At 42.3% G+C, this 23,959-nt stretch overlaps 1 protein-coding gene across 1 annotated transcript in view; it reads left to right on the top strand.

Annotated features, from left to right (window-relative positions):
* EFCAB11 (EF-hand calcium binding domain 11) overlaps positions 1-21,179 on the top strand; it is a 287,845-nt gene extending 266,666 nt beyond the window's left edge. Inside the window, exon 6 of the mRNA XM_082733907.1 lies at positions 21,128-21,179. Coding sequence (XP_082590033.1) covers positions 21,128-21,164 — 37 coding nt within the window. The 3' untranslated portion in view covers positions 21,165-21,179. The remainder of the gene's footprint in view (positions 1-21,127) is intronic.
* Positions 21,180-23,959: the final 2,780 nt, after the last annotated feature.

The raw sequence follows: 23,959 nt of genomic DNA, 5'->3' as shown, positions 1-23,959 counted from the left end.
GGGGAGACCCCAGCCCACACCTTGATTTCAGCCTGGTGAGACCCTGAGCAGAGACCCCAGCGAAGTGCACATGGACCTCTGACCTATGGAAACTGTGAGAGAATAAATTTGTCTTGTTTTAAGCCCCTAAGTTTGTGGTACTTTGTTACACAGTAATAAATGAATACACTATCTGATAGAACATCCCCTCAATGGAAATGTCTTCTGTTTGTGCTGCTAATATGGTAGCCCTAGACTATCAAGCATTTGAAAGGAGGCTAGTGCAACTGAGGAACTGCATTTTCAAATTTTCTATTATTTTAATAAAACTCAAGTAGCCTTATGTGACGGGTGGCTGCCCTATGGGGCAGTGTGGTTCTGGAGCAATAATAAGGAAGATAACGATCCTTCGATTTTAACGTTCTTGATTACAAATAGCTCTCCTCTGAATTCAATTTTCAAAAGCTGAATCTCAAACAAACTCTCTAGGAAGACCATCTCATATGGTTTCTCATAAGCCCTGGCCAGGCATGACTGGCCTCTGTCTTCAGCCCATTCCCCTTGCCCAACCATAACGCTTCCTCCACTCACCTGAGGGCGGCCAGCTTGTTCTCAGCTGAAGTCTTCAGGACCCTCTTTCCACCTTTGTCTATACCTACTTAATACCTCAGTCCTTCTTCCTTGGAGAATTCCCGGATGCCCTGCATTAGTTAGCTGTTACTGTGTAACAAACAATGCCAAAGCCCAGTGGCTGAAGAAAATAATCATTTTTTAATTGCACCTGTGGGTCATGCACCTGTGGGTCCGCTGAGTCATCTGATAAAAGCTGGGCTCACACATGTGCCTGTGGGATGGTGGAAGGCTCTGCTTTAAACTGGAAGTGACTGGAACACATGAGCAGGGTCTGGTCCTTCTGGGTGTCTCTCCTCCTGCTGGGACCAGTGGGCTAGCCTGGGCATGCTCTTCTCTGGGTAAGGGGAGAAGTACGACAGGCAAGAATAAACACTTGGGTGCTCAGGCTTAGGATCAAGATTAACCCAGCATTTGCCTCCTCTTCGTCAAATCAAGTCAGAGAGCCAAAGCCAGAGGTGAAGGGTGAGAAGTGAGAGGCACAGCAACCGTCCTATGACAGAGGGCTTGAAGACAGAGAGGTGTGAAGAATCGGGGCCCTGATGGAATCTTCCATATTTCCTTCATTTAAATTAGACCCCTTGTTCTTAATATCCCATAGGAGAGACTTTTCTTTCAAGACAGTAGTGTTTGGTAATTCTGTATTTATTTGTGATGTGATTTGTTCATTGGCGGTCTCCCCACAACACTGGGAGCTCAGGGGGCCAGGAATCATATTTATTTTATCTACTTCTGGGTCACCAGAACCTATGACACTCTGTTATTTATTGAATAAATGAGTCTGAGGACCCTTTTGAAAGCTGAGTGAGTTCTGATGGGCAGGGTCTGATAACAGCTAGTTAAAGGTTAAGCCGAATTTGGCAGCTGTTCCCAGAGCGTGAGGAGATATTTAACAAATTAATTTATGAAAATCAAGAGAATTTTTAAAAAAATGAGAATGCGTGTGTGTATAAAATTCATATGTGTATGCATGACTATTACAGGCAAGAGAGTTGGAAGGAAGGAAGGACAGAGGGAAGGAAGAAAGGAAAAGGAATTGACAACTTGTAACAATCACAGACCAGGTGTATCTGTCTGAGGAACTATAATCCAGAATCCTCTAATAACCAATGAGTAATCAACCAGACTCTACTTCCTATAGGAGCCAATAATAGAATGATAGGCTCTCTGTATATAATACGATTTATGAAGAAGCGCCTTTTCAGTTGGGCAGGTGTCTCTAATACAATAATCCTAAGACCCAGCACACAGAAAGTCCACTTCTGATTTGCAGCCGTATCAGATGTTTTCAGAGACTCTCTCTCTCTTTTTTTTTCTCATTACCTCATGGCCAGTCAGAATCTCAAAAATTTAAAAAGCTCCTCTGTCTCCTATTGCTATGCTCGCAATTGTTCTGTCATTTGAGAACTCTCTGCGATGTTTCTCAGCTTTGTTATCGGGGAATTCATAAAAAGCATATGGAAAGGATCACTGAAATACAGTTGCCCTTGCTTAGCTGCTGTGTTGCTGGGATGAATGTGGAGGTATCTTTGATGGTCACTGAACCATACAGAATTTCAGAGGCAAGCACCGGTTTTTGGTTTGGTGTTGGTCTAATTAATCTTAGATTCCAGGAAAGGCTTCACGTGTTTTTTCATTTTATTTGCATGTGCGATATACTTACGCATATATATGTCCTTTTTAATCAGGGTCCCAAAGAGTTGCAGGGTGTTTACGATGTATTTCTTTCCTACAAGCAGCGTCTTGAACTCTGAGTCACTGACAACAGTCTAATCATAGCAATGTGAGCCAGCAGGGTGCAGGGTTTCTAACTGCCTGAGACACAATGTCTCCTAAAACGTGTGCGTTTGCTGTATATACTGGTGTAAAAGCATGCAGAAATATTTATTGAGCACCTACTATCTTCTAGGGCTGTAAACACCAGTTCCTTGTCTTCACAGGGCACACCATCTTCTGGGGGAGGCGGACAGGCAAAAGCAATTGATTCCAGAGAAGTGTGATGCAGAGATGTGTACACAGTCAGGGACGACTTGAAAGATGAATTGATTAATTTTGCCCAGAGGATGCTCTGAGAGGAAGGTGGTACTTAAGCTTTGGACAAGTAGGAATTTGACAAGTGGATAAGGAGGAAAGGCAGACCAGGCAGGAGGTGAATTTGAGAGATATCAGGGTCCAGATCGTGAAGAACCTACTTGTTATTCTAGGAAGTCTGGGTCTTACTTACACTCTAGGGCAGTGTTTCTCCAAGTGCTGTGCTCAGACCAGTACCATCACCAACACCGGGAAACTTATCAGAAATGCAAATTGTTAGTCCCCACCTCACACTAACTGAGTCAGAAACTCTGGGAATGGAGCCCCACGATCTGTGTTTTAACAAGTCCTGCAAACGAGTCTGACAAGAACTCAAGTTTGAGAACCACTGCTCTTGGTCACGAGGAGCCATGAATACATTTGAGTGGGGAAGTGGCTGGACCAGATCGAGATTTTGAGAAAGATGTCTCTGGCCACGATGTGGAGCATGGATTTGAATTGGGGGAGAGGATGGGTGGGAGCCGAGGCAGTGAGACCTCTGGGAAACTGTAGAGAGTGTCAGTGGGAGCCAGGATAGCGAATGGGATCCACGGCGAGGAGCTCCTCCTCGTCTTTGCTCGAAGTCAGATACAGAGACCTTAAAGGTGCAAGAGTTATCAAGAGGTTTCACACCTCATTCCCTAATCAGTGGCGGAGGAGTCCTGAGGCTGTTGAAGGATTACTACAATGGGCTTTGAATCCATGTACTCACCTAGACTCAATAAATCATGGCACTCACACACGTGGGAACTACTGCTCCCACTGTACGCAGATGTTTATTTGGTAATAATATACATCATCATTTAAAATAACTTCCAAATTCTTAGCAACCTTTTGTCCTTCTGTGTTTGTATCAGAAACTAAAATGTGGCTCCCATTCTCTAGGGGATCCCGGAAATTCTGGAAATATTATAGGGAGTCTTCATGCTTGGAAAAGCTCCCAATCCTAGATAGGGTGTCTGGAGCGCTACGGGGTTGTAATGGAGACCCAGTGCAGCATCTGAAGTGCACAGACACAGAAAATTTGTTATGCTTTCAGTGCTCTGCTATTTCTTTCTCTTTATAGGGTTGAGTTTGTAAGTACTCAAAAGATCGTTTCGTTTCTATTAGTACTTTGCATGTGATCAGGGTACTGGCTGCCACGTAAGTGACCATTCTTACATTAGTGCTTTACAGTCTAAAAACCCCAGATCTCCCGAAGGTATGATTAGCCAAAAGATTAATTTATTTTACAACCTAATTATAACTTCTTTTTACAAAGAAGAGATCTCTTTATTAAAACAGATAGCAAACATTAAAAAGCAAAGAAGATACCCCCACAGGGCAAATTACAAAAGAAAATATATACCTAAGTACATTTGCTACATTTCTCACCCATCCTTGAGCCTTATCAATCATTGCTCATCTTTGTTTTAGCTTTAGCTTTTAGCTTTGTTAAAGCTTTGTAGACAATTTCTTTTTGGTTGGTGGAGTCCTTTTTTTTTTTTTTTTTTTTCCACAGAGATCACAAGTAGGCAGAGAGGCAGACAGAGAAAGAGGGAGGAGGAAGCAGGCTCCCTGCTGAGCGGAGAGGCTGATTGCGGGGCTCAATCTCAGGACCCTGAGATCATGACCTGAGCCGAAAGCTGAGGCTTTAACCCACTGAACCACCCAGGTGCCCCTGGTGGAGTCTTTATACCTCCGATCAAAGCTTCTGGCTCCCCTTGACTAATATGAGAGCTTTCCCCAGTCTCCTGATTCTCAGAGTTGCTAGCATGGGGGTCTGTGTCTGGCAGGACTAATGAAAGAGATGGGCTTTCTAGTGCATGGGGCTCCTCTGCTCTCACCTACCTGCTGCAAGGTTGAGAATGGTGGGTTCATCCTTCATTTTATTAAAAATCTAAGACTTGGGGGCTCCTGGGTGGCTCAGTTGTTAAGCGTCTGACTTCAGCTCAGGTTGTGATCTCAGAATCCTGGGATCGAGCCCCACATTGGGCTCCCTGCTTGACAGGAAGCCTGCTTATCCTTCTGCCACTCCCCCTGCTTGTGTTCCCTCTCTCACTGTGTCTCTCTCTGTCAAATAAATCAATAATTCTTAAAAAAAAAAAAAAATCTAAGACTCATCCTGAACTTCGGTCAGTGGAAGCTGGGATGCCTCTTAGCAGGAGAGCCTTACCTCTGACCACTTGCTGTTACACCTGGTTTCTCCTCAGCTTTCCATTGCCCGGTTTTCCTCTCCATGTAACAGCAACCATGAAAGGAAGCACTAATAGACATGTAGAGTGTAGTTATATCAGCATGATAGGATTTTATATCCTGTTTGTATCAGGCAGGGTTCTCCAGAGAAACAGAAGTGGTTGGATGTGTATAGATATGTGTGTGTTGACCCATAAAATGAACCATCCCATGTCCACCTCTCATGTACTTGGCACCCATACACATCCCTTAAATCGTACTTCATCTCCAAATAAAAACAATGACAAGGTCATAGCCACACCTGACATGACACAACTATCCTGCATACAACTGAAATCACATTAACCCTTACTCCAGAAAAGTATGCAAAGTCCTTAGGTGGTATTTACTCTTCTCTTTGATAGCCTGTCATTTAAAGATTTTTTTTTTTAATTTATTTGCCAGAGACAGACAGAGTACACACAAGCAGGCAGAGAGGCAGGCAGAGGCAGCGAGAGAAGCAGGCTCCCTGCTGAGCAAGGAGCCCGATGCGGGACTCGATCCCAGGATCCTGGGATCATGACCTGAGCCGAAGGGAGCGGCTTAACCAACTGAGCCACCCAGGCGTCCCAATAGCCTGTCATTTAAATACTATGGTGTAAAATTAACACTATTTAAATATTGTGATATAGGGGTGCCTGGGTGGCTCAGTCATTAATCTGCCATCAGCTCAGGTCACGATCCCTGGGTCGTGAGATGGAGCCCCGTATCAGGCTCTCTGCTCAGTGGGAAGCCTGCTTCTCCCTCTCCCACTCCCCCTGCTTGTGTTCCTGTTCTTACTGTATCTCTCTCTATCAAATAAATAAATAAAATCTTAAATAAGTAAATAAATAAATACTATGATATAAAGTCAATATATTTTATGTTACCTTATAAGGTGAGAAGGGAGAAGGAAACAAAGATATTTGATATTTATATATCTCTCTGTAACTGTATACATATAAACACAACAATGAGTCTTTTGTGTGTCCGTTGCTGATCATGCAGTCATAGCTGGTATTTATAAATACCTTTTCCCAGGTATTTACCTACCAGGAAATACCTATTTCTGTTCTATATTCCTTTTATCTTCAGCAAACACGGATTGTGGTTCTTCACGTGGTGGGTGACTCAAACCTTTATTACTGAAGGGTCTGCGCCATTAATAGTTCTGCCACAGTTGGCTTGCTGTTGTTTCTGCCCAACTTTATCACAGCGTATGGTAAGACTACAGAGACCTGTGGGATCTTCTGTGGGATCTTCTATCCTCCAGGCATAGACTTCTTTACTTACACTGTGGGGCAGCAGTCCAATTTCCCCTTCGTAACCAGGATTAATTACCCCATTCAGCACAGAACTTCCTTCTTTGTGTGTTGATCCAAAACTGTGAGGAGCCCCCAGCACCTGGGGGGCTGTCTTAACTTCCAGGTTAGAGGAGTCATTGTTGCAGACAGAACATTGCCCTTCCATGATGGAAGCCAGCCAACGCCATCAACTGGATAGCTAGTGGATCACCCTGGGGAAGGATGCTGTATCAAGGATGTGGTGTTGGTCTCAGCAGCAGTGGTGGTCACCAGGCTAACCTTAGCAAGTGAAAGTCCTTGTTGCTGAACCCATGCAAAACATCCATCCCTGCCATCCTGGCCGTTTTGTTCATGAACCCATTGGTCCATGACAAGACTGGCTGCAGGGGAAGAGACAGACTGGTATCCATAGAATCACTCATCCTATCATTTATTCATTAAAATCCTTCTTTGTTGGGGTCACATTTTTTACTGATTCAGAGTGGTCTGCCCACATAGCTCTTCTCTAGACCAATTTTCACCAAATTTCCAATTATAACCCCTTCCACATCAAACCTCACATAGCCATAGACCATGAATCTGTATCTAATTGTATGTCTGGACATTTCTCCTTCCAAGCCAAATGGGCAACCAAGTGCACTGCTCCAAGGTCTGCCCCCTGAGGGTATTTCACCTCCCACTGCCCTTCACAGATGTCCCAGAAAAGGGCTGAAGTGCTGCAACTGTCCACTTTTGGGGAGTGGCTACATATCACACAGAACTATTGTGAACAAGGCCCATGTGTTCTATTCTTTGAAGTGATCACATGGAACTCTCCATGAGGCCATTAGTGCAGGCTGGGAAGAGAAGGCCATACAGGAGTGGGGACCCAGGGAAGAGTTGATGCTACAGTTTGATTCCAAAGGCAGTCTTCAGACAGAATTCTCCCTTCCTAGATAGTGGTTGGTCCTTTTCAATTAAGATCTTCAACTGATTTGATAAGGCCCACCCACATTGTGGCAGGTAATCTGCTTTACTTACTCACAGTCTACTGATTTAAATATTAATCCTATCTTTTAAAATGCCTTCATAGAAATATCTAGAGTAATGATTGACCAAACATATGACTACCAAGGCCTAACTGAGTTGACATGAAATTAACCATCATAATGTTCTTTTCTAATAGAAAAAAGCTCATTTTCCCACCCTCCACCATTCCTCCCTTTTTTTCCTTCTTTCCTTCTCTTCTTATTTTTCTCTCTATAAGCATTTCCTGAGAGCCCACTAGATTCCTGATCCTATAGGCCTGCTGGTGACGCTGAGCTGTCTCCTTGGTAACCATCTCTAACCCAGAATGGAATACAGACTGCCTCCTGAAGCAGACGATCTTCTTTAAAGAGATCATATATCCCTTTCCAAATTTAAACCCTAACTTAGAAAAAACACAATTTTACTATTTCTTTTAAACAGAAAAATAGCCGTTTTACAAGGAGATTAATGACTGATGCTGGCATGAGCGCTAATTTAGATGCTGCTGATTTAAAATTTGCCGGGATTCGGTCAGAGATAAGTTCAGAAATTACTTTTGTATTACAGGGTTTGTCATGGAAATGAATGGCTTAAAAATATTTCAGAGGAAAATATTAAACCCGCTTTAGAAAACAAACTGTGTTCAAACCATTTAGGTGGTAGACTATATAATTAATGGAACATATAAGTTACACTACATTTTAAAATACATTTATTAAAGCAGGTCCAAAGATATCCTATATGTCAAAACAAACTGGAAAAGCTTTGTAAGTCTACTTTCAATGATCATATTACTCACAGACTTATTTATCATAGAGGCTGCTTTTCTAGACATGTTACTGCTACCCAACCGGTATGGAAAGAGACTGAAGCCCAGTTCCTATGGAGCTATGTGCCCAGCATCACACATCACCGTGTTGCAAACCTCACGTCTGTTCTTTCCAAATCCCCAGAATGAGCACAAACCACCCACCATGGTTTGTCTCCATCCTGGGATGCAGCGATGTTCATGACGCCATTCGCGGTGTCAGACGTCTTCCGCCAGTCCCAATGGTCTGCTGATCTGCACTCAGTTTCCCCGACTGTTTCCATGACAGTGCCTCTAAGCCTTGTAAAACTAACATTTAAAATCCCTAGTGATACTCTTCCCTTGAAATTGGGTGCAGCCTTACCACACCTACACTTTGGCTAGTCCTTAATGGTTCCAACCGTTTAACCAGAACACAAAGTAAATATGGAAAAGAGAGTCCATCACCTGTGAAACCGCACATGACGTAACCCATCTAAGTGGCACAGCAGAGAGTGAGGGTTTACTTTGCTTACTTAAGAGTTACATAGTTCTTTTGAACTTTTCTGGGTATCAAAAAATGCAATGATGGTGGTCGCTAAGAAAAGTCTGTTAGGGACGCCTGGGTGGCTCAGTTGGTTGGGCAGCTGCCTTCGGCTCGGGTCATGATCCCAGCATCCTGGGATTGAGTCCCATATCGGGCTCCTTGCTCAGCGGGGAGCCTGCTTCTCCCTCTGCCTCTGCCTGCCATTCTGTCTGCCTGTGCTCGCTCTCTCCCCTTCTCTCTCTCTGATAAATAAATAAAATCTTTAAAAAAAAAAAAAAAAGAAAAGTCTGTTAGAATTTTGGGGAAGAAACTTCCACTTATTAGAGCATGACAAGATTATGAACAAGGCTATCAAAGAAGAAGATAGGATATTTTGGTCTTGAAATATTTGTATACACTTGTCTTTTTTTTTTTTTTTTTTAACCTCCATGCATGGCCCGGGTACACATCTATACTAACCTAAACTAGACTATAAACTCCTCAAGGGCAGGAAGCCAACATTCCCTGAAACACTGAATATCTGAACGTTTCTTCTTCCTTCTCTTTCTTTCCTCCTTCAATTTCTTCAGAAGAGCTGTCTCCCTTCCATGTTGGTTTCAGTCAAATGTACCTTCAGTTTTATGGAATTATATGGCTAACTTGTTACTATGATATGAATCATAATATTTCCTTTTGATCAATGTTGTTAGTCTTTCTCTGTCATAATCTAGTTGAAAACTTGCTTTCTATGATTTGGTCAAAAATAGTCAGAGGAGGGAGATTGGTTTTCTCTGTGTATGTGTGTGTGTGTGTGTGTGTGTGTGTGTGTGTGTGTGTATTGGTCAGACAAAAGAATATTTGGTTTATGGGGAGCCTGGGTGGCTCAGTGGGTTAAGGCCGCTGCCTTCAGCTCAGGTCATGGTCCCAGAGTACTGTGATTGAGCCTCGTATAGGGCTCTCTGCTCAGCAGGGAGCCTGCTTCCCCCTCTCTCTGACTGCTCTGCCCACTTGTGATCTCTGGCTGTTAAATAAATATATAAAATCTTAAAAAAAAAAAAAAAAAAAGAATATTTGTGTTAAATATTCTTCAGTTACCTAAAAATATGTCCATATTTTATGTAATGTGGTCACCAAGTGATCAAGAAACACTTCAACACTTCATCCTATTCAAATGCAAAAACAAGGGGCACCTGGGTGGCTCAGCCCTTAAGCCTCTGCCTTCAGCTCAGGTCATGATCCCAAGGGATCCTGGGATGCAGCCCCGCATTGGGCTCCCTGCTGAGCGGGAAGCGTGCTTCTCCCTCTCACGCTCTTCAGGCTTGCGTTCCCTCTTGCTGCGTCTCTCTCAGTCAAATAAATAAATACAATCTTAAAAAAAGAAAGACCAAAAAAATATGCCCAAACAAAGTGCTGGTTTATTCCATGAGCAGGTATTGGATAGAGGTAGCTGATCTGTCTACTTAACAGAGAGTTTAGTGCCAAAGAGAAAAGTTAGTATGAACCAGGCCTCTCTTGGTTCCCAGTAGGTAGGACTCAGGAGCCGGGTGTTGAGTTTTTGGCAGGCATATCTCCATCATCTCTTCTTGCCCATGGCACACATCATTAATCAACCATGGGATTCCTTCCTGCCGAGCACAAGCATGAGCTCAGAAGCTTTCCAAATGTAACTGCTCTCAGGAAGGCACTCTCAAGTGATAGGAGTTGGCATACAAGGTAAGACCTACTTAACATCTCTGCTATGCAAAGTGAGGTTTAGAATCCAAGAGGGTGGTTAAAAGATAAGAGGCTGCCTGTAATCTAAAATGAAATATCCTTATGGTCACCTAAAGATCTTCATAAGAAATCCTGAAGGATGGAGGAAAAGGAAATGTAATTGTCTCGGGGCAGGTGAAGAGTGAGTGGCAGTAAAAGCACGAAAAGGCCAGTAAATCTTTATTGAACAATAAATTACCAATAAATAATAAATACCAATAAATTATGTTGATACCATGTTGATAATATAATAAATAATAAGTTACCAAAAATAAATAATAAATTACCAACAAATAATAAATAATGAAGGATATAAGTATCTGAGCTTTTAGGAGTTTTTTTCCCATTTTGGTGTTCTGCATATTTTATCCTAGGTTTCTGTTTTCTGAATTCCTTTACTGTACTTTAAATGACAGAATTCTAAAATAATGAAACCTCCCCTGAATAAAGGAACCTCTTCTTCATCTTCTCCATTAATGAACTATTGATGTCTCTGGAATAAGTTTTACAGATCTGTTAGTACACCAATTTGTTCCCCAGCCTATGTAACCCTTCTAGGCGTAGTGCTTACCATTAGTGCTTTGTTTCGTTTGGGTGTTGTTTTTTAATTACAAAGGACGTCTCAATGAATATTGGCCCTCCTGCTGAAGTTCATTTACTGCTTATTGACTTCTCAGTGTTATGAGCAAAACAACATTTATTTTCCTATCAACTTAGCTGTTCACATAATGTGACTCACTGTAGGTCTTCTTTCCTATAGTATATTGTTCCACCTTTATTTATGGTTGGGTTTTTTTCCTTCACTTATTTTTAAACAAAGAATCCATTCTAAGAAGAAAATAGGATATAGTATTAGTTGCTATTCTTATCCATTTTAAAGGAGCAGTGCCTTTTTTGCAGCAATAACTCACCTGCCCAGAGGTCATTTTTTCAATCATGTCAGTCATAGAGAACACGGCCCAAAGAAAAAGGCCTCTGAGAAGTTAAAATGAACACTGTAGATCTCAGTCTCTAAGCTCATGCATTTTATTTGCAACTTCCTTCTCTGTCATTCAGCAACTGTCTTTTTCCATTTTAGACATAATCTTAATAAACCTGGTTACCAAGTTCCTTAGCCCACAGAAAGCAGAACCAACTAATTTGAAGGAGATTGAGAGGCCTCTGGAAATCGACATGATGGTGGGTGACAAAAGACAGAAAAAGTACCAAGCTCAAGGATGCAAAAATTGTAGCAAATAGAGGTCATTTGAAATTCGGTCAGATAGTCCTACATATAGCAGTAATCTCCATTACCCTGCAAATCGTGTTCCTAACTATGTCTCTGAATTAGCGAGTTTATTTCATGTTCAATATTTTCCATTTTAGAAGAAGTGAATGTATAACATATTTTGGGAGACTCCTAGATAATGGAAGTAATACAGTAAAATGAGACTAGGACAGGCTTTGGAGTAAAACAGATATTTTTGCTTCCTGCAGTTTAATTAAGGTCTATAGACTCAGATATAGACCTTAAGTGGGGACACTGGGTGCCTGCATTGGGCTCTGCCTTTAATTTGGGGAAAAAGGAATATAGGAAGCATATCACCTCAATCCCCTTTTCTGGTTATTATTTAAAATTCTTTTTAAAATTTCTAAAATAGACTTTTTTTTTAGAGCAGTTTAAGGTTTATAGCGAAACTGAGGAAAAGAGGGGCTCCTGGGTGGCTCCGTTGGTTAAGTATCTGCTTTCAGCTCAGGTCATGATCCCAGGGTCCTGGAATCGAGTCTGGCCATCGGGCTCCTTACCCAGCAAGGAGGCTGCTTCTCCCTCTGCCTGCTGCTCCCCCCGCTTGTGCTCGCTCTCCGTTTCTCTCTGGCAAATAAATAAATAAAATCTTTTTTTAAAAAAATTGAGGAAAAGGTGCAGAGATCTCCCATGTACTCCCTGCCCCCACACATATGAAGCCTCCCCCACGGTCAACATCCCCTTGTAGAATGGGCCATTTGTTACAGCTGATAAACGTCTACTGACAGACACATCATTATCACCCAAGATCTGTATTTTACATTAGCGTTCATTCTATGGATTTGGACAAATGTATAATGACATGTGCCCATCACTATGGTATCATACAGAGAAGCTTCGCTGCCCTAAAAATTCCTCTGTGCTCTGCCTATTCATGCCTCCTCTGACCCTCCACCCCTGGCAACCACTGATCTTTTGACTGTCTCCACCGTTTTGCCTTTTCCAGAATGTTACATAGTCCGTAGCCTTTTCAGACTGGCTTCTTTCACTTCAGCATTTGCACTTAAGCCTCCTCCACGTCTTTTCCTGGCTTGATATTGTTTCTCTTTCGTGCTGAGTATCATCTGTTGTCTGAATGCACCACAGTTTCTGTATCCAGTCACCTACTGGAGGATATCTGGGTTACTCCCGAGATTTGGCAGTTACAAACAGTGGCTATAAACATGCGTGTGCAGGGTGCTGTGTACATATAAGTTCTCAGCCCCTTTGGATAAATATCAAGGAGCACAGTTGTTGGATCCTATGGTAAGAACATATTAAGTTTTGTGAGAAACTGCCAAACTGTCTTCTAAGGTGACTGTACCATTTTGCATTCCCTGCAGCGGTGAACGAGAGAGCATTCCTGATCTTGCACAAGCTCACCGGCATGTGGTGGTGTCGGTGTTCCAGATTCTGTCCATTCTATGAGGCATGTGGTGGTTGTCCACTGCTATCCTTACCTGCATGTCCCAGATGACGTATGACGTGGAGCCGGTTTGGGCGATTTTCGAGTGAACTGTAAATGCAGTCCAGCTCTCCGCATCAGATCACAGAAACTTCCTCACCAGACTCTAAGGATTTCTACTCAGTCACTCATTCATTCATTCATTCATTCACTCACTCACTCTCTCAGCCGTCCACAAATGTGTGTGCTTACTACATACCAGGCACAGCATTAGCTGTTGGGGATAAAATAATGATGTAATTGTGGTTGTTCAAAAAATAGTATCATGAATGTTTCCTGTTCAACCACCACCCAAATCCTGGGACATATGGAAGCTCCCCACTCTAACACTTGACATGCATCCGATTTGAGTTGACATTAAATTGGGTCAGCATTCATTGGTGACAGGGAATTGGGATTAATGTTTGTTTTGTTTTGTTTTCTGTTTTGTCAAGATTTATTTATTTAGGGTGCTTGAGGGGCTCAGTGGGGGCTCTGTCTTCGGCTCAGGTTATGATCTGGTCCTGGGATAGAGAGCCCCACATCGGGATTTCTGCTCAGCAGGGAGCCTGCTTCTCCCCCCCACCCCACCGACCCCAACTGCCTCTCTGCCTACTTGTGATCTCTGTCTGTCAAAATAAATAAATAAAATCTTTTTTAAAGAAGATTTTATTTATTTATTTTAGAGAGACAGAGAGAGAGTGTGTATACATGTGTGTGATAGCTCATATGCATGAGTGGAGGAGAGGGACAGAGGAAGAGGAAGGGAGAGAAACAGCCTCCCCAGTGAGCATGGAGCCCCATGCAGGGCTTGATCCCATGACCTTGAGGCCATGAGAGCCTGAATGAAGAGCTGGATGCTCCACCAACTGAGCCACATAGGCACTTCTCAAATTCGTGTTGAGTTTAATTAGAGAATTAGCTGAACTAAGGAAGATATGGGATGAGAGGCCTTGGTCTTGAGTTGGCAATCAACACACAGAAGACTTCTGTCCTACTCTCCTGTCAGGCATTAGCATGACATCAGTCCCTGCAAAGACCACACAGATTGGTTTTTGGTCAACAAGAGAGAAGGTCCTTCTTACTAAAAGGGTACAACCCCTGGCTTTGACAAGTGGTATTTTGCTTAACAATAAGAGCAGGTCTTCTACCATATCTTAATAACACTTTAATAACACCTTGAAAAAATACTCATTATTTATATTTATATTTGCATTGAAGAGTTTATCTGAGATCAGTTTTGAAAGATGAATTTGTATGTTGTAGTTACATAAAACAGTGTTTACTACTTTAAGGACTCAATAACATACCAAAGAAAAGTTACTTTAATTTGAGGTATAAAGAAAAGGGTCAAAGTTATATGACATTTCAAGGGGCTTGTCACAGCTTTGCCCAAGCATAGAAGAAGGAAAAAAAAGTTAGTCTCAGATTATCTTAGGCTTTATTTTCTTCTCTTTATTGATTTTGGCCTTGGCAAGTCTTGGAATTATGGTCTCAGAGACCCTGGGGATTCTCAAGTGATCACCTGCTTCATTTTACTGATCAGGAAATTGAAGTTCAAAAAGGTTAAGTGATGCTTATGGTTGTCTATTATACTGGTAACAGAGAATTTACTGGACACAGACATGGGAGGAAAGGCACAGCTGTTGTTTTTTTCTTAGAAAAGGCTCTCAGGCAGCACAACATCTGGAACACGCTATTTGGAATATCTTCTATGGCTGTCGAGAGTTTCATAAACAAGTCAGAGGTACTTTCATAAAAGGAACTATTGATCAGTTGTTGCCACATTGTTTTATCTGCAGTGCCTAGGTTAGCTCTTTTCTGCTCGATTTGATAGCAGTTAACATCACTTTCAACTTTTGCCTCTTTTACTTTGCTCTAAGTGTGCCAACACAAAATGTCCAGGGTTGTTCCTTTGAATTTCACAGCTTCCTTCTGTACCACTTTGCTTTAGCAGTGGGACACACACTCGCTGTTTATCTAATAAAATTGCAAATGTGTGTGTGCATGCATGTGTGTGTGTAAAACCTAGCAGTCCAGGGAATTTTACTACCTAGCTTAACAACTCAGTAAATGGGATTTTACATTACAAGCTTTTTTTCCTTCTCTATGATGAAGAAACGATTGGCCTTTTAATTTAAAGTCTTCTCCTTAAAAAGAAGGTTGCACCAACTACAATAAATTCTAGATAAAAATGTTTCTGCTAATTAATTTTTCACTGAGCCAACCAGTCTGCCAACCAAGCTGCTTCTTTACTTGAATTCCAATTGATAGGGAAATATTTTAAAGCAATAGATTTGTGGTTTCTTTTCTTCTTTAACTTTTTCTTGATTATTTAAAATCCAATACTGCAGGGCGTAATTATCTTTTTCAACGAATATTTGCCGTGACTTTGGAATTAAGTTGTACTATTTTAGGAGCACAAGGTAAATAGAAATGCACTCAACCAGGTATGGAAATCCTAGATTCCAATCGACTATATGGCCATGAAGAAAGCTCTTAACCTCACTGGGCCTCATTGTTCATGTTTATAAAGTAATAGAGTTGGGCTAGAAGATCTTTAATGTGTCTTCCAGTCTGAGATGTCATGTCTCTAATGTCTCTTTATATTTGACTTGTCCAAGCAGGATAGGAGACTTATCCAGTCCCAAAACTTCAAATGGCATCTAGATGTGAATGATTTCTCAACCTCTTATCTGTAGCCTAATTTGTCTCTGGAATGCTTAGATGCATGTACCAATGTAGTTATTTGCTATCTCCATTAGTATGATGAGCAGGCATTTCTAATTTAACATGGCCATAGTGGGGTTCCCAATCCACCCCACTGACCTCCAGATGAGCTTTCCCTTCGTTTCCCCAAATCTGGGGGAAGGCTTTACCATCCACAGGTTGCTTAGGATGGAAATCTAGGAGTTATCTTTAGTTCTCTCTCCCTCTCCACCAACGTCCAGCTATTGGCAAAGCCCACAGACTCTGCCTTCAACAGCTATCCTGAGTCTTTCCATTCAAGTTCCTCTCCACTCCCCTTACCCTCAGCCAAGCCCTCACACCCCTCTCATAGACCATTGCAAACACAGCCCAGTTTTTTGGTCTTCCTCTCTGTAGACTACTTTCTGCACAAAAGGTAAAGTGAGATTTTAAAAATATAAATCAGACACTGTTCCTCTCCTGCTTAACACTATTCTGTGGCTTCTTATCACAGCTAGGATAAACTGGAACTCCTTACTTTGACTTACAAATCACCAAATGATATGGCTCTAGTCTCTGTCTACTGCTGCATCTTTCCCTTTCAACTTCTCCCAGTTCCCTCCAGTAACTCTGACCTTTCCTTTTCCTTTCCCATGCCTCGCTGAGTCAGGGTTCTCCAGAGAAGACCAGCAGTGCATTGATATTTGTGTTTATATTTACATTTGCATTTATATTTATAAAGAGAGTGGTTATAAGGAATTGGCTCATGGGATTACAGAGGCTGAGAAGTCCCATGATCTGCCTGCCATCTGCAAAGTGGAGACCCAGGAGGGACAGTGGTGGGTTCTATCCTAAATCCAAAAACCTAAGAACCAAGAATACTGATAGTCTAAATCTCAGTCTGAGAGCAAGTGAAGACCAGTGGTTCACCTTGTGGTGAACTTGAAGTAGTCAAACAGAGAGAGAAGATCTCCCTTTCTCTGCCCTTTTGTTCTCTTCAAGCCCTCAGTAGACTGATTAAATGTCCACCCAAATTGGGGAGGGCAGTTTCCTTTAGTGAGTTTACCAGGTCAAGTGTTAACCTTACCTCACAGATATTCCTGGAAATAATGCTTAACCAAATATCTGGGCAACCAAATGTACTGTGACCCAGTTAAGTTGACCCAGAAAATTAACCATCACACATTCCAACCCCGCTTCTCTCTTAGGGTCCTTGTGATAATTCTCTCATCCTCCTCAAGTTCTTTTCCCATTATCTCATAGCTGGTTCCTTCTTGTTGTTCAATTATCACCTTGAGAGTTGCTGACTCCAAAAGAATCCTCCCCTAACCATCCAACATAAAGTAGCCACCCAAGTTACTATTTATCGTGCCCTTCTGATTATCAGCAGAACATTTATGACTATCTGATAGCTTTCTTGCTATTTGTTTATTTCTTCTTTGCTCTCTTTCTCCATAAAATGTAAGTTCCATAAGGACAGATACATTACCTTGACCACCAAAATATCCCTAGCACCAGAATGGTACTGGCATCTGATAGGATCTCAAATACTTGTTGAATTAATGTTGAATAAAGGAAATCTCTCAGAAGCTTAAGAAACCTAGATAGTGTTAACCAGATAACATTGTTTGTACCCTTAAATATTTGCTCACAAGTGAATAGTGATTTTGGAAGGAAGTTTCTGCATTATGGACACATTAAAATATCTTGAGATCTCTTAAGGACTTATCTAATAGAGGTGGTTGCATAAGGTAATACAGTTGTTATAAGCCCCATATGAAGCACCATATGATTGAAAATCAAGAGGAAAAATAGTCAATAAAAACAGGCCCATAGGTAATCCAGACACTGGAAAGAGCAGACAAAGCCTTTAAAATAACTATGATTACTACGTTCAAGAAAATAGAAAAGATGACTTAGAATCTATTAAAAAGGAATGACATGAGAATTCTAGAATTCTAGAATTGAAAAACCTGCTGTCTAATATTAAGAACCTATTGAATGGGTTTAATAGTAGATTAGACACAGAACACAAGAAAGACAATAGAAAACATTTAACTGAAGCACAGAAAAAAGAATGGAAAGAAAACAGAAGAGAAGATAAAAGAGATATGAAACATGGTGAAAAGTTCTAACATGTAGGTAATCAAGAGACTTGGAGAGAAGAGAGAGAAAGTACAGGACAGACGCTATATTTGAAGTGTACTAGCTGGGCATTTTCCAAAACTGATAAATAACATCAATTTACAGATTCAAGAAGTTTAATGAATGCCAAGTAGGATAAATACAAAGAAATCACACCTTGGAGCATCATTTTAAACTGCTGAAAACTGAAAAACAAAAGCAAAGGAAAAAAATATTAAAATCAGTCAGAGTTGTGAAGTTAGGTGAAGCTGTAAAGGACCTAGACAACCCAGAAACTGGGAGCTTTGCCTTGAATAATCTAGAACACAATGTGAATTCATTTTAGTTATAGCTATAGTTTTATTTGTAACAATAGGCTTGGAAAAAATAAATTACATATCGTCACATATTGGATTCATCAACATAGTTTTCCTTCATTGATTCACTCACTCATTCACTCATCCATTCAACCATTCTCACAGATATTCATCTAAGCACCTTGTATGTGTCAGTCCAGGGTTATCCTCTTGGGATATGGGATAGAGATACAGTTTTTGCCTTCTTGGCACTGCCCCACATACTTAAAAATAAAATGTCTTCCTTATTACCCCTATCCATTCTACAAAAATACACATTTTACAGATGAAGAAACTTAAATGAGGAGATATTAAGTAAATTTAGCGTGGTTACAGAGCCTATAAATAGCAGAGTGGTAATTCAAACCCAGATGTGTCAGATGTCAAAGTTCATATTCCCTCTCCTGGACCACCTTGTCTCTATGGAAAGTCATCACATTTCCCTTTTGTTTATCCCAACCCTGCAGATCCTTCCAAGTGCAACTGAAATCCTTCATTCTCTCTGAGCTCTTCTTTGACTACACCATGGTGTCTCTTCTCCTGAAGGCTGATAGCATTCCCCACCTGTTCCACATGAGTTAGCACCACTTTTTATTCTGTCTTGTTGAAAGATACGCCAAGGAATTTGTGTGGTCTTCCTCAAAGCCCTGAAGGATGAGGTCTGGACATTCTTCTGAGTTCTCTTGTACTTAGCACAATGTTGAGTGTCATTATATATTTGCAGCTTAATTAGAATCTAAGTGTCATCTCTTTATCCTAACTTCTAGATTAAGATTGAACCCGAAGAAGCCCATAATTCCCCTGAAATGGTTGCCATATTTTCTATGTCTTTATAGATGTATGTGATTGTCTCACATTCTCAAGGAAGTGTGAGATCCACAAAAGGTTAAGAAACATTCAAAGTCATCCTGGTGGCTAGTTTATTGATGCCCCATCTCACTTTTCTCTGCATCTTCCTTTTTTACCTAGAAAATTAGAATTTATATTTTATGAGGCGTCACAGGTCATTTCCCCCTTGACACTCATCCTTGTGGCCTGGCACAGAAAAAGTGCCTGTTTTCACTCTGGAACAACAAAAACAGCAACAATGAAGTTCGATCCTAATCATTCTGGAGGAATTATGAGAAGTAAGACATGCATCACTACATTTCTGATAGACTTTCACAATCCAGTTTTACTATTCAGCTCTTACTAAAATGCTACTCCCCTGGGAGGGGGGAAAGATCTCTATATGAGTTCTTTAGTGTAAACAAACATCTTAAAGGAAATAGAAAGTAAAAAATCTCATTGACATAATTTCAAAGATACAGTAAGGAGAAGAAATGACCAGAAACCCTCTATTGGCACTGAAAAGGAGAAGGATGGTGGAATAAGTAGATTATATAAAGCAGGGTGAGCTGAATTGGGAAGTGGGGAGGTAAGGAGGCACAATTTCCTAAATCCATGAGCTGTAAGAATAAGTCACTGAGGAGAGTTGAGGCTGAGACTTTCTGGTGACATATAGCCTAGTATGATGACCTAGGAATAATTTTTAGAGCAATGTGAAAACACATCCACCCAAATAAACTAGCCTTTCTATTTTGACATCACCAAAATCAAACTCCACCACATGACCTAGTCTACACAGTCTCCTGCTAATAACAAATGGAAGCACATCATGGTGTTTCATGCTCACGACTACCAAGAAGGGATGAACTTTTCATTTAAAAATTTTCCTAGCCCACACCTGTGGATCTGCCCTTGGAAGTCCCTTCTAGAAATTAAGATAACAGACTATATGGAGCCCTAGCTTACATAGTGGGATGGACTAAATTGGTGCCTCTACAGGTACTCACTTCTGCCAAATTCCTCTGAAAAGGAAACACTGCCCAAGGGAATGAGTTTAGGGCTCTTGTTTGCGTTACTCACTTTGTCTCTAATCCAAGTTCCCATTTTACTTGGCAGATATTCTGAAGAGACACACATAGTGGTCAGTCCCACTTACCAGATAGCATGAACCGGGGCACGCGAGGATAAGGAGGGTGCCATTTTCACAGCAAGGGAAAGCTTACATGTTTGAGACAGTGGCTGGTCTTTGAACACAGCCAAGTATTCAAAGCTTCTTGGTTTTCCCTCTCTGTGTTCTACCTTAGCCCTCTAACGGGGCATTCCTTCCCTGCTCTGAATCCTTTAAAAAGGATCGTAGACCAGGATGATCTCTGAAGCCAATCTCCAAACCTCAGCCCTTTGCGTATGTCTCTATTCCTCTGAATTTTGTTCAAATATCAAAACTAGCTTTGCTTCAAAGCTATGGTATGTGCCTTGACCAGCACCCCCTCCCTGAAATTGATAACTGGATTCTTGTGTTGCTTTCCTGCCCTGCTAAATTATCTAGTAGCATAGGCTGTCTAAAGAAAGCCCGTCAGTCTCAGCCTGGATGCTAGGGACTCTTTATTCACCAATGAAGTACCTTAAATCGGACTATTGGTCTAATCTCTGGGTCCCTGTTGTTTTGCCAATTCCGTACCTGAGTATGCGAGTGTGCCCTGTGATGGCGGCCGCAGCAGAGTTGGGTGCCAGCTGCAGTGGATATCGTCACAGCTCCTGTGAATGACTTGGTGCCAGCCTGGTTCACTTCTGGGTCCAATGTTGAGTCTTGCTCTGGGTCCTGATGCCTCCCAGTCTATCCATCCTGTTATAGCCACGAGGCTGCATCCAGCTGGGTTCTGATGTACAAAACAGGTCTTGCTCAAGAATATATCCTTAAAACTCCCCTGCCCAAGATCTGGAATTGTTCTAGTCTCTAGAATTTTCTAGATTCTAAATGGGCGTAGGGCGAAGGCTGCGCAGGTAGGGTTAATGGTTTCAGCTGTAAGGGGAGGAGAGCTGGAAGCTGGGGAAGCGGGGGCTGTCGAGAGTAGTAACTAAGCTTCTCTGGAGAACAGGAAGAGAATGGAAGGTAAAAACAATGAAGAGGATATTAATCCCAGCTTCATCTTCCTCTTTTATCTCTCTTCTGGTAGTTCCCAGGCCCACGTGGGGCTCAGACGCACAATGTGAGATGAGTGATGTGGGTGGTCCAGGGACCACATCCCAAGAAACACTGTGGAGATAACATGACCACAACCAGTGGCCCAGCGCATGTGGCTTCATTGGGGCAAGTCATGTTCACATCTAGAAAAGGACCCAGAGAGGACTCAGTCAGATCCAGTGGTTGGGACAGTCTCGGCACAGCATCCCAGGGTGTTCTGAGGTCCTGCAGGAACGGTCCAGCACGGTGCCCTGAGGGGGGCTGCAAGCAAAGGAAGGCAGACTTCTCCAGCCGGCCCAGGGAATCGTGGACTTCTTGGCTCTCCCTCCATGACCATGAGAGGCCACTGAAAAACCTGTTTGAAAGAACGGTTTGTTATTTGTGCTAGAGGAGATCGGATTCAGCTCTGAAGAACAGCCTCCTCCAAGACCCAACAGCATCTTCTGGAAACATTTACTTCACACCATGCTCGTGCAGCGTTGGCTGGCCCCGAGTGGTGTATGCAGCAGGCGCCCTTGCCTTCAGTGAGCGGCTTGAACCTCAGGGATATGGCTGCAACCCCCATCCCCACCCTACCTCATCACTAATAACCCTGAGCCTCTCAGCAGCAATGCATCCTCAGATCAATCTTCTTAAAAATTTTTTTCTTAGTTGGGACGCCTGGGTGGCTCAGTTGGTTAAGCGGCTGCCTTCGGCTCAGGTCATGATCCCAGCGTCCTGGGATCGAGTCCTTGCTCGGCAGGGAGCCTGCTTCTCCCTCTGCCTCTGCCTGCCTCTCTGTCTGCCTGTGCTTGCTCGCTCTCTCTCCCTCTATCACTGGCAAATAAATAAATAAAAAATCTTAAAAAAAAATTAAAAAGTTTTTCTTAGTTTATGAAAGCAATATATAGTTTTTATGAAAATTAAAACACAAATAAAGGACTTTACTGAAATTGTTAAGGATTTATGAAAGTGCAAAGATAGGCAGTTACTCATGCTCTGATCTTGGACTATGGAGGAATATAAAGATGTAAGGAAAGGACCCTGTTTTTTTCTTAAATATTTTATTTATTTATTTGAAAGATGGAGAGAGAGAGCTGAGTCAGGGGTGGAGGGGGAAGGGCAGAGGGACAAGCAGACTCCCTGCTGGGCAGGGTCCCTGACACAGGACTTGATCCCAAGACCGTGAGGTCATGACCTGAGCCCAAGGCAGACCTTTGATCGACTAAGCCACCCAGGTGCCCCAGGACCCTGCTTTTAAAGAGCAATCACTTAGCGAACAACATAAGCCATGCATGTAAGCATATGGATCGCAGGACAGTATCTGGTAGTTTTTGTGAATTGCAAAAACAATAAACACATTTGTAATGTTTTCCCTAGTATGACCCATGCTGTCATCTGTATTAGAATCACTGAGAGTTTATTAAACATGCTCATTTCCAAACCCAACCCCAGTCCTATTGAAACAGAAGCTCTGGAAGGGAGACTTTGGAAATTGTGTTACTGAAAAGCACACCAGGTCAATCCTTGCACCACAAAGCTAAGAACCAGCGCCTCAGAGCTCCTAAGACAGAAGATGTTTCCTCCTTCAGGTGACCAAACGCCAATGTGACAGTGACATAGGGGCGACCTGGAAGGACACTCCCAGGGAATACCATTGCAGAATTTTCATCACATTGTGATGCGACTTCCTTTTCCTTGTCTGCCCATCTTTCCAGTGGATTAGGAGCTCCCCGAGGGGAGAGATTTGTCTTCTTCTCTGGAACCAAGTCAGCCCACAGTCAGCTCTCAATAAATGTTGGCTGAACAAATGAGTAACTGTGTGTGATCTAAACAGGTTTGAGGAGGTCTAAGACTGGGTTCTGGGAGGAGAAGGGACAGAGGCAAAATTTTAGTGATGGGAAAATCAAGGTCAATAGTCAAGTGTGTTGGAGAGAAAGGATAATTTAGGCAAGTAAGTAGGGTTCTCAAGGGCTCAGAGGGGGCTATAAACTATATGCTGTGTATTCTGTGATTGGTGGGGAGTCACTAAAGATGGGAGGCCAGAAAGTAATTGAATCAGAATGGATTTTAGGGCAACCAATTATTGGGCCATGGGCAGCTTTTTCAGGAGGAGGAAGTGAGTGGACAAAGGCAGCTGTGCCAAACCCTGGGAAGAGTTAGGGACTGGCTTGGTCAGTTGGGGCAGGACTTGGGGAGATTTTCCACTCAAGCATCAGAATCATCCAGAGTCCTGCCCCCTTCTGCCAAGAAAGGTTTATTCTTTTTCTGGCACCCATCTGTTTGGATTCCCAAGTCTGATGGGCTTTTCTCCTTTGGCTGCCCAAGGAGCACATTTCATCTGATGCAAGAATAACTGGGAAGCTTTGCTCAGGATGTTAGGGACAGAAGCAGTGGTGAAGAGATGGAGGGGGCTGAACCAAGGCCGAGGCTGTGGGGACGGTCAGGAAAGGCCAGGTATAAGAACAACTTAAGAGACAGAACCTATAGAATTTGGTGAATGAAAGTGGAGCAGAAAAAAGGGCATGTTAAGGATAGTTTTGAGGTTTCTGGATGCTAATTATAGAGCTATAGAAAGAGGGTGCTTTGGGCTACCTGGGTGGCTCAGTCAGTTAAGCGTCTGCCTTTGGCTCAGGTCATGACCCTGGGGTCCCGGGATTGATCTGCATCAGGCTCCCTGCTCAGCAGGAAACCTGTTTCTTCCTCTCCCACTCCCCCTGCCTGTGTTCCCACTCTTGCTTTCTGTCTCTCTTTCTGTCAAATAAATAAATGAAATCTTTAAAAAAAAAATAGGGTGCTTAGAGAAGAAGGACAAATAATTCAGTTTGGGGCATAATGAGTTTGA

This window comes from Mustela nivalis, assembly GCF_964662115.1.
Source record: "Mustela nivalis genome assembly, chromosome: 6".
Classification (NCBI taxonomy): Eukaryota; Metazoa; Chordata; class Mammalia; order Carnivora; family Mustelidae; genus Mustela; species Mustela nivalis.
Note: the sequence above shows the minus strand (reverse complement) of the source record. Positions and strands in the feature narration are given on the sequence as shown.